General features: G+C 40.2%; 4 protein-coding genes across 4 annotated transcripts; 3 read left to right on the forward strand and 1 right to left on the reverse strand.

Annotated features, from left to right (window-relative positions):
* Positions 1–140: 140 nt before the first annotated feature.
* LOC124220171 (ovarian-specific serine/threonine-protein kinase loki) lies at positions 141–3,874 on the forward strand. Its single transcript, XM_046628673.2, has 8 exons — positions 141–365; positions 511–784; positions 963–1,241; positions 1,311–1,567; positions 1,647–1,853; positions 1,948–2,121; positions 2,356–2,520; positions 2,600–3,874. The coding sequence occupies exons 2-8, from the start codon at positions 631–633 to the stop codon at positions 2,876–2,878; spliced, it is 1,515 nt and encodes a 504-aa protein (XP_046484629.1). The 5' UTR covers positions 141–365; positions 511–630; the 3' UTR covers positions 2,879–3,874.
* On the reverse strand, positions 3,845–5,642 carry LOC124220177 (succinate dehydrogenase [ubiquinone] iron-sulfur subunit, mitochondrial-like). Its single transcript, XM_046628683.2, has 5 exons — positions 5,113–5,642; positions 4,771–5,012; positions 4,359–4,659; positions 4,165–4,287; positions 3,845–4,081 (listed from the first exon to the last, which is right to left on the reverse strand). The coding sequence occupies exons 1-5, from the start codon at positions 5,263–5,265 to the stop codon at positions 3,938–3,940; spliced, it is 963 nt and encodes a 320-aa protein (XP_046484639.1). The 5' UTR covers positions 5,266–5,642; the 3' UTR covers positions 3,845–3,937.
* A 778-nt stretch (positions 5,643–6,420) lies between these two features.
* On the forward strand, positions 6,421–11,681 carry Gart (trifunctional purine biosynthetic protein adenosine-3 Gart). Its single transcript, XM_046628666.2, has 16 exons — positions 6,421–6,823; positions 7,050–7,139; positions 7,251–7,498; positions 7,637–7,836; positions 7,949–8,143; positions 8,282–8,412; positions 8,496–8,706; positions 8,777–8,912; positions 8,999–9,221; positions 9,331–9,525; positions 9,604–9,859; positions 9,941–10,144; positions 10,218–10,367; positions 10,447–10,712; positions 10,783–11,040; positions 11,127–11,681. The coding sequence occupies exons 1-16, from the start codon at positions 6,743–6,745 to the stop codon at positions 11,310–11,312; spliced, it is 3,030 nt and encodes a 1,009-aa protein (XP_046484622.1). The 5' UTR covers positions 6,421–6,742; the 3' UTR covers positions 11,313–11,681.
* A 150-nt stretch (positions 11,682–11,831) lies between these two features.
* Positions 11,832–14,665, forward strand: Trp1 (translocation protein 1). The gene is made up of 5 exons (XM_046628677.1): positions 11,832–12,063; positions 12,391–12,846; positions 12,917–13,264; positions 13,342–13,448; positions 13,557–14,665. The coding sequence occupies exons 1-5, from the start codon at positions 12,028–12,030 to the stop codon at positions 13,756–13,758; spliced, it is 1,149 nt and encodes a 382-aa protein (XP_046484633.1). The 5' UTR covers positions 11,832–12,027; the 3' UTR covers positions 13,759–14,665.
* The last annotated feature ends 793 nt before the right edge of the window (positions 14,666–15,458 follow it).

The raw sequence follows: 15,458 nt of genomic DNA on the forward strand, positions 1-15,458 counted from the left end.
GAAAATTGTACCCGCCCACAATTCCTTGCGCGTGATCCTATGAGCCAATAATTGCGTTCAACACATATACAACTCGAGAAACGAGCCAATCATATACAAGTAAAAGCTTTCAATTTTCCAATCCCATTCGCCTGGTCCGCATTCATCCATTTGTTGACAATGAAAGCTTTGATTGTGAGAGGGACACTGAAATGTAAGAAATATGTAAACTGAAACGGTGAGAAGAAAAAAGGAAGAGACCCTATGATTTCAAGCTTGTTATTTCGACGCCCAAGCGAAAACAGCGACAGGCGAATGTCCTCCAAATAATTTCATGTCAGAGAAGAATCGTCTGTACCACGTCGTAATTTATCTACACTTAAATGGTAAATATGCACACATATTTTTCACTCGAAATCGCTATTTGCCATTGTCTATTGTCGTATTGAAGCTTGCCGATAGTTTGGTATTCGAACTCTGCTTTGCCGAACTTCGATTTATATGTTTGAGATTTTGATTTTGGAATTGTAGCCACAAATATAACCTCTCGAGCCGGTCACGTGTCCGTAAGTTAAACGCTGTTGTTCTCGCTCACCTCCAACCTGTTGGTGCCTTTGACGGTCGGGCCAAACCAGCAGAAAGGCTATCGCAATGGCTACAGAGGATCAATTACCGCTTACCTTACCGGACACCCAAAATGCCGACATCTTGACCCCGCAGAGCCAGGAACAGGAACCACGGTCCCAAGGTTCCCAGAAGATATGGGGAATGCTTTACCCGAGCAGTGACAGGTTGCAGAGAGTCGGTGAGCAGTCAAATTTCGTATGGAAAAGGAGATTAAAGTCGCACATTGATCTTGCAGAGCTCGGCTATAATTTCTACCTCCAACTCAACTGGACAAGCACCAGTATCCAGAAATGTTTTTGTGTAATTGACGGAAGAGTTCAATACTCGTACAGTATTTTTAAAATTCTTTGTTTCAGAAATGACTATGAATGAGTACACATTGGGCCGTGCGGCACATTGCAACATATGCCTGACGGAACAACATCTTGACAGTAAAAAATGGTGGGGTGTTATTAGCAAGCTGCACTTTCGAATAACAAGGGTAATTGTTAGCCCTGGAACAAATGACATGGTGGTTTACCTGGAGGACACAAGCCACAACGGTACATTTGTTAATAAGCTCCTTGTGGGAAAAGGAAAACGAATTATTCTAGAACACGGTGACGTAATCGGGCTGGCTCAGGCTGAGAAAAAAGGTACAAGCTTATGAGTGAAATTATTTAAAGTCACAGAAGCAAATCCATTATTCCTCTTCTCACTTACAGTTTATACTTTTATGAGTATCAGCGGATCAGAAAATAGTATCCTGCCTCCAGAATTGAAATGCAAGTACGCTGTATCAAGAACGCTTGGTTCTGGTGTGTGCGGTGAGGTGAAAATGATCTATACTAAAGTCGGGTGCAAAAAGTTTGCGCTCAAGACTATCGCTAAGAATAACTTTCATGGCTGTGATGGAGGGAATCCGTTCAACGATCCAGGGAAGATCCTCAATGAGGTTCACATACTCAAGGCCTTGAGGCATGTGAGTAATTACATCTTTTTTGTAAGAATTATTTGCCTGTTATAATAAATTTCATCAACACTTCTTGGACACTTCGCAGCCCTGCATAATAAGGATGGAAGAAATCCTAGACACCCCGTCGTCGGTTTATATTGTCCTTGAGCTGATGGAGGGTGGTGAACTATTTGATAGGATTCGTAAGGAACGTTCTGGATTGAGCGAAAGAATTGCCAAAGTAATATTCTACCAGGTCGTTCTCGCCGTTCACTATCTACACCAACGCGGGATAACCCACAGAGACTTGAAGGTATTATAACACGCGAATCGGACTCCAGGCACTCAAATCTATTTCTTCTCATATATTTTATATCTACATAAATTTTGTTCTTTTTTTTTCACAGCCAGAAAATATACTGTTGGCTACTAACGCTGAAATAACACTGGTTAAAGTGACAGATTTCGGTCTGTCAAAGCTGGTGGACACTCAGACTATGATGCGCACTTTTTGTGGCACTCCACTATACGTGGCTCCTGAAGTATTATTGACGCACGGAAAAGGGTCGTACACAAACCAGGTGAGTAATTGCCAAGAATTTTATGTTCATTTGCTGAATAGTTACGTATTTAAATTTTTCATAAACATGTGTTAATGAAAAGAGAAATAACAAAATAACTCCTGAATCAAAATGTTTGAAGTAATTACATTCTTTACCGTAAAATTTTTAGATTTTTTAACCTCTCTCTGCCTTCTATCACACACAAGTTGCAAAGGGCGGAACAACTCTCTGACAATACTTTTTACATTTTAGGTAGACGTATGGAGTTTGGGCGTAATTCTGTACTGTTGTTTAAGTGGGCTGGTACCATTCATCAGTAATGCCAAAGATATATCTTTGCAGCATCAAATTGTTCAAGGAATTTACTCATTTCCGAGAGAGCGGTTTAAGAAGGTTTCCTTGCGTGCCATCGACCTCGTATGTCAATACCTTCGAAAAAGCAATAAAAATCTCCTGGCTTTTACAATTATTTCTCATTTCATAAAATCCATTTCAGATTCAGCGTATGCTGACTGTAGATCCGAGTAAACGGATCACCATTCAGGATGTCGTACGCCATCCATGGCTGCTGGACAGGGAAGTGAGAAGCATTGTTAGCGAACTAATGAACGAAGATGACGAATACAACGAAAATCTTGTACCGTTTTCTGTGCCATCAACTTCAGGAGTTGCATCAGCGGTTGTACACGCATCTAGGCTTAAGACTACAGCAGGTCTCAGACGACAAAGAATAGAACCACCGACTGCCGCGTTGAAGAGGGCGCGCGTAGAGTGACTGAGTACCTTGTTCAAAATACTTAGTAATTAAACTTACGTACCAGATCAACGTGTAACAGCCATGGTGGGTCGTTGCGCGGAATAATTATGATTTAGGAATTTATCGTTTCACTCAGTAAGTTTCCTCGTTTATGTAAAGTTGTGGACCGACCAATGATCAGGGTATCAAAAAGGTGTAGCTTTTTTCTCTACTTATGCAAAACTAATTTTACAAGTAAAATAGAATCAAAGACCGAACAAAACAAAAGTATTATCCTTAAGCTTAAACGCTGTGATCGAAGTCGTACCTAGTCAGACGTGTAAATAATATGAACAAACGGTGAAGACTTTCTATTTTTTTTTTTTTTTAACTTGATTTTTCGCGTGATCTCCAACTGTTGTGTTAAAAATTGTACTAGTTACACGGAAGACACATTGTTCCGAATGGAATGAAAGTTCGAAAAGAAAACTTTAAGTGTTACAGTGTTAGAATGAAGGAGCTAGTCCCTAACATTTTTTGTTTGTAGTCCTCAAAATGTTTTGATGTGATGACAAATCATGGGGATAAGTAATAGACGTAGCCCCAATCAATGGCTAATACAGTACAAAGACAAGTTGACGTAGGTTTTTTTTCTTCACTTGTTATACTCGTGCTGACGCGAGTCTTTCTAAACTCTGTTAAAAATACCTGATAAATACAATATTACTTGAGTGTTAAGTCGTGCTTTCAGTGAAGCAATACATAGCTCTAAACGATAATTATCACTTTTTTTTAATTATATTATTTTCATATCTATAATTAAATAAACGATTATAAGACTATTTTTAGGTGAAAATAACGAAGCATTTCGTACGGTTATTCTCGTTGAAAATATTTCTCGTTAATCTTAAATGAAAAATTATCCTCGTAATTGTGAGAAAAATATGTAAAAGTAAACAACGTGTTAACGTAGAAAAGAATTTTGTATTCAAAATCACGTCCCACGGTGACAACAACGTTATGGTATGAGGGAAGTACAGGGTGAATAATTATTACCACATATAAATATGTTCGATTATATATTATACATACATCAATTCATTTTTCCGCATGGGGATTGGCGTTTGGGGGGGGTCCAGCGCACGGATCCGGCAGCGGCGTCTGCATGTCTGGTTTTTCTTTTTTCGTAAGACCGGCAAGTAGCCGTTTTATCTGGGCAATCGCTTTGCCGGGATTCAATCCCTGAGGAAATGAATAATTATCGTATAAGAAGAAATCCGTCATGCGTAAAAAATCAACCTGCACCTATACTTATACGCCCGTACCTTCGGACACGTTTTAGTGCAATTGAAAATAGTGTGGCAGCGAAAAACCGAATAAAAATCCCGAAGCTTCGCGAGCCGTTCCTCGTGCTCAAAGTCCCTTGAATCGATGATCCACCTGTATGCCTGTAAAATTTTCATCCGAATTAACTCGCGTTCTTCTCAGCCTCTTCCTTTCAATCATGCGATTATCTGACCTGCATCAGGACCGCAGGTCCGAGATACTTGTCGCCGAGCCACCAATAAGGGGGACACGAGTAGGTGCAGCATCCGCACATCACGCACTCGTACAAACCGTCCAGTTTGTTTCTGTCACGCTGACTTTGCAGCGTCTGGCGATACCCGATGTACTGATCCTCGCCCCGCCGTTTCAGCCAAGGTTCTATCATTTTGTACTGTTTCAAAAAGTGCGAAAGATCCGGCACCAAATCCCGAATTACGTACATGTGGGGCAGGGGATAGATAATCGCCGGTTTCGATGAATTGTCGTCGAGTTTCCTGTTACGGAAATATTATTCTTTGATCGATCAATTCGTTCTGCTACTACGTAAATTATGCTGATACGTCTTATCCCAATACCACCGGGCTGTCGTTACTGTTAAGATTTACGTTAGACAGGCCAGGGTGTTCACCCCGTTGATGTTCATCGAGCAGCTACCGCATATTCCCTCGCGACATGATTTTCGAAAAGTTAGGGTCGGATCGTACTCCGCTTTTATTAATTGCAGGGCGTCCAGAATCATTGTACCGCACTTGTTCATGTCGATTTCGTACTGCTGCATGTAGGGTTTCGTTCCCGGCTCGTGAGGGTTCCATCGATAGATGCGGATTATCTTTATCCTAGGTTTTGCCTTATGAATTGAACAGACCACTTGACTTTCGTTAAATCTGTTAAATTTTTATTAAATCGTCTAACGATCGCCGTGAGAGTTGTGTACTTGATATACTAACAAATTTTTTCTGTGGTCCGCAGTCGTGATCTCGTTCCGAGCTGCTCGGTTTGGTTTTTTTGTCCGCCAATGATCGTGATATTTTCGCAACGTTGATTAATCGATTTTTTAAGAGTCCGATAGGGCCCCTTGTCGCCGGGCGAAGTAAAAACATGCCCGACGAAAAAACGCGGTCAAGTTTCAACTTATTTTTAATTTTTTTCTTTTCTTCTAATCAATTTATTATAAATATAAACGGGCACTTTGCCAGATTTCTCATTGACATATTACGATTTGTTAATTATACCACGTTTCATCCGCCATCAACTTGATGAACAAAAGCTGGACGTTTCAACAAGCGCCAGTAACGAATTACAGTTTTAATCGGGGAAATTCGAGGGAAAGGTTAATCAACAGTGCAACGACTTGTAACAGATTTATAATATTGCATGTAGCATTCGACGTGCGAGTGACGAAACAACAAAAAACAATCGTGAAACTAATCAAAAAAAAGATCAAAAGAAATTTTCAAGATACTTCGTGCATACATTTTAGGGTTACACATATTTTGTGTAAAATCTACGGATTGCTTTATGATGTATCACGACATAAATATGTACAGTGATCAAATCGGAATAAATATGACGCACGTGAAATGCCCTATTGATCTTGTAAACATTATTCAATTCGCTATAATCATGCTTCGCTGTCAATACAACAATAAGTGTACGTCTCCTACAACAGTTTTAAAAAACGCTCATAACAGATTTGATTCGTTTCAGTTTTACAGACACCGGTAACTTCAAAAATTGAACAAGTTTCGTGTTTCGGGTCAAAATCAAAAAACACGTCGTATTAGCTCCTCGTAGTCTTAGTTTCCAATTTGTAGATCGCGGGCTTAAAGACCGACAAGGTTGCCAACCATTCGGATTTCAAATATATGTCATCTTTAACATTTGCAAGATAAAATTTCCAGATTGTCGTCATCATTGCTATTGTTAATATAGCCTTTAACTCTTTAGGACAGCATATCCTCAGTCAACGCATTCGGTGATGTCAAATCATTTCGCAGTTTGGAACCCATCGTTTGAAACTCAGAACAATTCACTGCGTGGAATAATTAAATTCGAAAGTTGGCAACACTATTAATCGTAACAAGTTTAACACGCGGTTCATAGGGTCGTGAGATTCTGCGCTTTATCTGGTAGCTGAGCAACAAGTTTATCGCACATGTTTCAAAATGACCCCCACGAGGAATTATCAACAATATCTTATGAAAATAATAAAGGAAGAGGTCGGCTTCGGTGTTGATCATATTGATCGATTGACCTATGACCGCGAATATTATTCCATTGATAGCTGGTTTACGCCTCTTCGCGTTGCTCTCGGTTCCAGGTCGAGAGGCTAAACGGCGTTTGCTACGCCACAGATGTTTACACGTTCACAGATCTTCGCGAGTTTCACTCGCGCGCCCAACGAGATAGGATATACAAGTTAATTCATAACGAGCCGGCTATTACTTAAGGCTCGTCACCTCGATTCAGTGCAACTGATCCTTTGGAACGTTCAGCATCGACACGAGTGCATATTTAATCGTCAGTTCCAACTTCTTTCACACGCCGAACCTCTGATTATTCTGATACTCTTCGAGGATGGCCCGGCATTCTGTTCTCGTCGTAGGCGGCGGAGGCAGAGAACACGCTATTTGTTGGAAATTGGCTCAATCCGATCAGGCGAGTGTCATATTGTTGAATTTATTTCAGGTCTGAATTGCTGCTAGCTGGATAGGTTCTTAGTCACGTTTTTGAATGAAAAATTTCTTTCCTTCACTTTTATGAGAGATTATTGTGCTCTGGTAGTCAGTCGCGGTGTGAAGCCGTATACTCCTTATGTAAAACACCGCAATTATTTACCCTTACTCTAGCAGATAACCAAGACTCATTTTGTGCTACTTTTTAGGTGGACTGGGTTTATCTGGCATCAGAGAACCCTGGAGCGACGCAACTGGATAAAGTGACTTCTGTCCCGTTAAATGTGAAAAATAATAAGGTATTTGTCCCAGTCTTTAACTATTTATCTGTCAAAGATATTTCATCAATAGGATAATTCTTATTCCTATCTCTTTGGATAGGTAGTACCAACTAATCGTTTATTATATAGGAGATAGCGGAATGGAGCAAAAAACAAGGTGTCAGCTTGGTAGTAGTGGGCCCGGAGGATCCATTGGCAAATGGCCTGAGCGACGAATTAAAAGCTGCTGGGGTAATGTGTTTCGGTCCACAGAAGGAGGCTGCTAAAATTGAGGCTGATAAAAATTGGTCAAAACTTTTTATGGACAGGCACAAAATACCAACGGCAAGATGGAAAGGATTTACCGACGCTGAAGCGGCAAAAGATTTTGTCAATCGGTAGGTAATCCAAAACTAGAATTATCTACTCCAATTAAATAGAAAAACAAACTAGAGGTGTGCTGTTATCGAATTTCTTTCCCCTGACTGAAAGCGATGTTTACCTTTCCTTGCAATTGATTTTTTCCCTTAACCCAGGTCCGAGTTTCCTGCTCTGGTTGTTAAAGCCGCGGGTCTTGCTGCTGGTAAAGGGGTAGTTGTAGCATCAGCAAAATCAGAAGCTTGTGAAGCGATCAATGATATTTTAGTCAAGAAAAAGTTTGGTACCGCCGGAGAAGTTGTCATTGTTGAAGAAATACTTTTAGGAGAAGAAGTGTCCGTATTGGCGTTCACAGATGGTAATAGTAACGACTATAATTGAAGTTCTGTTATACTTCACTCTGAAGTATGTGCTATCAAGCATGGCATAAATTATTTCCAGAATTTATAATATTTCTGTTCTTCTGTAAGGAAAAACCGTCGTACCCATGATGTCTGCGCAGGATCATAAACGGATATTCAACAACGACACTGGCTTGAACACAGGTGGAATGGGTGCTTACTGTCCCTGTCCACTTTTAAGTGATGAAGATGCCAAAATCATTGAACATAAGGTCTTACAGGCAACCGTTGATGGCTTGCGTGCTGAAAATATACCGTTTGTTGGTACGTATAAGTAGTAACCAATAATTTTTGGTGCTACCAAACGTGTTAAGTTTTATTTTTTAGGTTTCTCTCTCGTCGGTTCAATTTTCACCATTGTGGAAACTGTAACCATACTATATTTTTGTTCACTTGTTTTAGGAGTACTTTATGCTGGCTTGATATTGACCAAGGATGGTCCCAAGGTTCTAGAATTCAATTGTCGATTTGGAGACCCTGAAACACAAGTAATACTGCCACTACTGAAGTCTGACTTGTTCCTAGCAATGAAGGTACCATACAAATTACATGATTAATTCTATGCTGCGTTAAATGATCTCCAACTTATAATTACTCACTTTTTGATCTAACTCAGGCTTGCTGTGAAGGAACCTTATCAAGCTCTCTAATTTCTTGGGAAACAGGTGTTTCCGCTGTTGGTGTTATTCTAGCATCGCGCGGGTATCCAGAAACGTCGTCGAAAGGACAAGTCATTACTGGCATTGACAAAGTATCTCTGAAACCCGATCATTTCGTATTCCACAGCGGCACCAAGCTTTCATCTAACGGAGAATTGCTTACCAATGGTAACTAAAATGAGCTTGATTGATCAAATCGTTTGTGCTTCAATTTGATTCTATGTTCCATTCTCAACAGGAGGAAGGGTCCTAATCACAGTGAGTTTGGCCTCATCATTGGCACGAGCAGCTGCCCAAGCCACTGTGGCAGCTGATGAAATTTCTTTCGAAGGAAAGCAATTCAGAACCGACATTGCACACAAAGGTATCTCTAGGTGAGATATGTTTGTAGCAAATAACTGTCCCCAATCGTCCCTGTACAGAATTACCGAAACATTTCATTCTACTTTTTTATACACAGGTCTATATTGCGCGGAGGCAAGTTGTCGTACAAAAGTAGCGGAGTAGATATAGAGGCTGGTGACTCGTTGGTTTCTGCTATTAAGCCACTTGTTGCTGCAACTAAACGAAGCGGTGCGTTAGGTTCAATTGGCGGATTTGGTGGACTTTTTGACACCAAGGCGGCAGGTTACAATGACCCGCTTCTTGTCTCTGGAACTGATGGCGTTGGAACCAAATTAAAAGTGAGTAAAGATGCCAGTCTTATGAGAAATTTCATGTGAATTTGCCTGAAATTATGATAATCTTGGGATCTTGCTGTATACTAAGGATTTCTGCAATGTTATTTACTAGATTGCCATCACCTGCAAGAAGCACGACACTGTCGGAATTGATTTGGTCGCAATGTGTGTTAACGATGTATTGGCACATGGCGCAGAACCCCTTTTCTTTCTAGATTACTTCGCCTGCGGTAAATTGGACCTTGACACCGCCACAAAAGTAGTTGCTGGTGTGGCAGAAGGTTGTCAGAGAGCTGGATGTACACTGGTAATTAACGTTATGCGAAACTATGTCGATATCTGTTGGTATCATACATCAACGATAAAATTACCAATATTTTTTCAGGTCGGCGGTGAGACTGCGGAAATGCCGGACATGTACGCTGACGGCGAATACGATTTAGCCGGATTCGCTGTCGGCGCGATAGAGAGGACTGAGTTACTGCCTCGCATGAGTGATATTCGACCTGGTGACCTAGTTTTTGGATTATCATCCAGCGGTGTACACAGTAATGGATTTAGTCTGGTTAGAAGTGTTCTAAGACTGGCCGATAAAACGTATTCGGACACAGCGCCGTTCTCTGAGTCCGGAAAAACGATTGGTGGGTTAGAAAACAATCTTTTTACTATTTTTTTAACCTTGTGAAAAAAATACCAATTAATGGGTATCAACAAAATTCCAGGTGAAGAGTTACTGGAGCCAACGAAAATATACGTGAAGGGCGTTATGCCGGCTTTGAAGTCGGGCTTGATCAAGGCATTCGCTCATATTACCGGGGGTGGATTAACCGATAACATTCCTAGAGTTTTACCGCATGGAACAGGTGTCTGCTTGGACGCATCAAAGTGGAAAATTCAACCCATCTTCAGTTGGCTTGCCGTTAATGGTGAGTATGCTTACTTCAGATTTCCACGCCGTGAAGAAGGAAACATGGTTTACATTTTTAAAATTAACTATAGGAGGTATTAGTAGATCGGAAATGCTAAGAACGTTTAATTGCGGCATCGGCGCAATTCTCATCGGCTCTCCAGAGAACAAGGACAAAATCCTAAAGCTCTTAGAAAATGAGAAACCCTCAGTTATCGGTGTCGTCAACTCGCACAACAGTGGTAAGCCTAGAATTGGAAAAATCATAGGAAATTAAACTGAATATTCAAACGTACTCGTCGATTTTCCGAACTAATACAGGTCAACAACGAGTGGTGGTGAATAATTTCGATGCAGTAATGGACTCTGGAATGAGACGACACGTCCCCTCGCTCGTTAAGACGCTGAAAAGGCCTTTGAAAAAGGTCGGCGTTTTGATATCTGGTAGCGGTACGAATCTGCAAGCGCTGATCGATGCGACGCTTGATCCAATGCAACGAATAGGTGCCGAAATTGTTTTAGTCATATCGAACAAGTCCGATGTCGAGGGATTGAGACGAGCGGAACGAGCTGGAATCAAAACAAAGGTTCGGAGTTGAAGATCATGCCCTGAAATAATGAAATGCCTCATTTATTTCGCATCTTTGTTCTCAACAGGTTTTCAAACATACCGACTACCCCAGCCGCGAGGCCTTCGATTCCGACATGGATGCCGCGCTCCGTGCCGCGAACGTTGACCTCATATGCTTGGCCGGATTTATGCGCATTCTATCTGCAGAATTTGTCATACGATGGAGAGGGGCAATGCTGAACGTCCACCCGGCTTTGTTGCCCGCTTTCAAAGGCGCCCACGCGCACAGGGACGCACTCGCCGCTGGAGTTCGACTCTCGGGATGCACCGTCCACTTTGTTGAGGTTTCGGAGAAGATACAACTGGCATTACTCATCTATTTCTGACCTCGCTGTTCTTTTACTGAAAATTCCAACTCGTTTTTTTCCAGGTTGACATAGACTCTGGAGCGATAATAGAACAGGAAGCGGTTCCAGTGCTGCCCGGAGATACAGTAGAAACTCTTCAAGAACGGGTCAAAGTTGCCGAACACCGTCTATTCCCGAAAGCTTTGAAGCTTCTTGCTACCGGCCAGATTGAGCTCGATAAAAACGGCGCAATAAAATGGAACTATTAGGAATTTCTATGTAGGCGGTAGTCTACTCGTAAAACCGAATGAAAAAAAACTTTAAGTTTTGCGTGATTGTGTAGGATGTGGTAGACATCAAATTCTTGAGACCAGTATACGTTGCAACTACGCAAATAACTCTAAGTGAGGAAAATCTCATGATTGGTTTGTACAGAATCAACCTTACATTCCTCTCCTCCATATCGCATATTTCTTAAAAAACGATAATTTCCTCTAATGTATTTCGTTACAATTACATTACATTTTCATCTTTGAATTCCCTATGCAATAGTATGTGGAGATTACTATCTAAGACTGTTTTATAATATATATATATACATTGGATGGTTGAAAACAATATAGGTATTTTGACAGGTTTATCAGTCTTCAAGTCTTATTACTGTATTATGAAAAAAAAATTGTTCCAGTTTCCATGTACTGTTCATACGAATCAAAGACTATGTGCTTCGCCTTACTTTATACAACCTCTATCGGGCCCTCAAATGATAATAGCGATACTATAATAATGGTTGTTTGAAAATTGTGTCGTCAGCTGGCGCCACCAATGTGTTTCACACAGTGGCGATGCTGTGGAGATATCAAGAACTACGTGAATGATAATCATCGTTGCGACTGTAGCAGTAGCCATCAGCAGTAGCCACGGACTTAGCAGTAGCAGTCAAAACTCGATCCGCTAAATATTGTGTAGCGGTAAATTTACAACATGGCGGAACGACGGAAAAACAGGAAGCGCAAAGACGTAAGTAACACATATGTGATTAAATGTCAATTATTGTAAATTAATTGTGGTAATGATCATGATTGACAAACGTCGAATTGCGCCAAAACCAATTCAGCCATTCATACGTTATGTCGTTTCATTGTCGAAAGACTTGTCGGAGATTTATTAAAATTATCTTCCGTATACGTGCCTGACGATGACGTGTGCTATGACATGCAGACGTAGAACATGCTGGCTCTAAGCATGATTTATAATGAATATAGATGATACTCATGTTTATGAAGTTGTCATGCTTGACAAACTTTGGAATCTAATCAGAGATCACTGACCTTTGTCTTCTTCCAGGAAATAGCGCATCCCGAGGCTGAAGAAGTTCTAGAAAAACCATCCAAGGAAGAATATGCAGTTGCCAAATGGATACGGAGCAATGTCCCGTCAAAAAAGACAAAATTCCTGAATCACAATGTACAGTACTTTACTGGTACACGGGCTGTCGATGCCCTACTTGAGAAATCTCCTTGGAATAAAACACTCTTTGAAACGCGCGAGCAGATCACAAGCTTTCTCGATTCGATGCTGAAACACAAGTTCTTTCATCGAGCCAAAAAAGTTGTGCTATCTGAACAGGAGTTGAGCAAAATAAGAGGAGCTAAGAAAAAGGGTAAGGATAATGGGAAGCCGGAATCCAAGGAGGACAAAAAATCTCTTGAGAAAGATGAAGGTAAAGAAAAGGATGCTGCGGATCCTAAAGACAACGATGACAAACAGGAGGAAAAAAAGGAGTTGAAGAAAAAGCCAAAGGTACTGACAGATACAATTTTTTTTTTTTTTTTATTGTACGTTCATGTTTCTTAAATTTTGGGACTTTCAGGTACGCCTGGAAATGCACTTGGATCAGTATTTTGCCGACAGCAATGACGCTTACGTCTGGATCTACGATCCCATACCTGTTTATTACTGGCTCATCGGTACACTTGTTGTTTTGGGGACAATAGGAGTATGTCTCTTCCCGTTGTGGCCTCCTTCAATTCGGCAAGGAGTCTACTACATCAGTGTTACCGCAGCTGGATTTCTGGTTTTCATATTGGCACTGGCAGTTATCAGAGTCATTGTATTTTGCCTGCTTTGGGTACTTACCCTGGGCAGGCATCACCTTTGGCTTCTGCCAAACCTGGCCGAAGATGTCGGGTTCTTTGCATCGTTCTGGCCGCTGTATCAAGTCAGTGTTTAAAAATATTCAGAGACCTGTTTGCCATTTTTGGTATTTACTTTATTGTTTTAAAATAATTTTTACAGTATGAGTATTGCGGACCTTCTTCTGACGGAGACAAAAAATCAAGTAAAAAGAAGAAACGTAAGAAAGACAAGGATTCGGATAGCGAAGAGACACCTTTGGCACCAGGGTAAGTATCTCTTTGAACACATTTACATAAGATGCCGCATTTTGTTGAAGTAATATAGTATATCGCAATGAGCCAATTGAGTCAACTCGCGTTGCTGCGGTTTTACAGGGAAAGTCCCGCAACGGAGGATGAGGGGAACGACGCTAAGAGTGGCGAAGAAGAAGAGGAGGCGATAGAGAATTTGGGGAGAAATGGTGACGGTGAGAGGGATGGGGAAGAAGAGGTAAGCGAGGAGGGTTCAGAGAGTGAAAAGTCGAATACAGGTCGTGACTTTGAAATGGTCCAACACACAGAGTTGGAGGAAAAGTAGAGTATCTCTATTTATTCAATCGTTGGTTATAAAAACATCAAAATATATTTAATATCACTGTTCAGTAATTTATGAATTTTCTCGGACACACTCGCATCTGCACACATTACATATATACGTCTATATATATGTATGTATACACACAAACATACATGGCAGCAAGGGTTGTCAACCGAGAACTCCAATGATATTTTGTCCAGGGACCAAAACTAGCTAAAAGTTACACGCATTTTACTTGGTTTCCGTCCAACAATCAAACGCTGTATGCTTCTTGTTCGAAGATAACATCGAGTGTCATTGGAGTTGGATGAAAAAAAATATCTACCCAATTATGTATTCTGCACAAATTTTAATTTATTTATCGTTAATACTTTCTCCGTACAGGTTTGGTCCCTGCTTGAAGTAGGAATATATAATTTATTTGATGCTGTCATTTAGAAATAGACAGAGGAAGGGTGTTCCTCGGAGGCGTTAGGACATGTTTTTTTTTTCCTTCGAATTTCAAGTGGTTTGATACTATATGAATGGAATCCTAAATTATACTTATTTCTAAATGAGAGCGTTTTTAGTTATACCCTGATAAAATGTTAATTTAGATTTTGTTACATGACCGATTCGGAGAAACGTAGTGTCAATATTTGCATTTCGTATGTAAAATGAATAATATGATATTTACTACGTTAGTTTCACTCTTACAGTACAGTCGGTTTTTAATTTTATATTCCGTTTTTTTTTTTTTACACGTATTGATCTTCTGTCAGGCAACGAATCAGATGTGAACGGAAAAACTATACTCAATGCTTCCGAGGCAATTGATATGTTAGCAACAGAATTTATTTTTATTATGATTATTATTATTATTGTAGACAATGTGACTTGTATGAAAATATATGAAATATTATCGTAATTTCTCATTATATTTATTAAACTTTGAATCCTTCGTTCTTGTTTGAAAAATGCATGTGCGCGATCGAACTTGCGTAAAAGCGTTGTTGATTTACGCGGCTAGGTATGGCGGAATCAGGTTGCTTACGACAAGGCGCGTCACGGATTATTTATGCTTACATATACCTATAGTATATAAAAATACGTGTCTACTACCAACGCTTATTATTCACGATGAAAATACTGTTGAAAAATATACATTCCTTTGTTTCATTTTGTCTCGTGATAGCTAATGCGTAGGACAGGCGTGTTTCAAAGAATAGATGGATTTAACGTAAGAGATTTTCTATTATTTGTGTACATGGATACGTAAGTGGTTTCTTTTTTTTTTTTTTTTGAAATATGCCTTGTGTTTGTTTTTCATTAACCTGAAAAATACATAGATTGGTTGATTCGAAGTGAAGAATAGACAGAAGATAATGATGATTATTCGTATACAAATTCCTGCAAAGCGTTGTAATAATCGAAAGAAGCGAAGGTGGTGGCGATCGAGTAGGAAGATGAGTTTTTATCTGATACGTAAAAGTCTGGAGGACCGTACGCCAATGCCATACTTACAACCAGTATATTTGTACGGGTTTGCAGAAAACCCACATCGTAGGTGTACGATCGACGACCTCTTGATATCGTGAGAACCGGATTGGTACAAACGTGTGTGCATACGATACGTGTAGATGGTCAGAAAGATGAAAAATATTTTACGTGCGACACAAAGGTACGTATACACAAGAAAACAATACTTTGACAATTGTATG

The sequence above is a fragment of the Neodiprion pinetum genome, chromosome 5 (genome assembly GCF_021155775.2).
Source record: "Neodiprion pinetum isolate iyNeoPine1 chromosome 5, iyNeoPine1.2, whole genome shotgun sequence".
Classification (NCBI taxonomy): domain Eukaryota; kingdom Metazoa; phylum Arthropoda; class Insecta; order Hymenoptera; family Diprionidae; genus Neodiprion; species Neodiprion pinetum.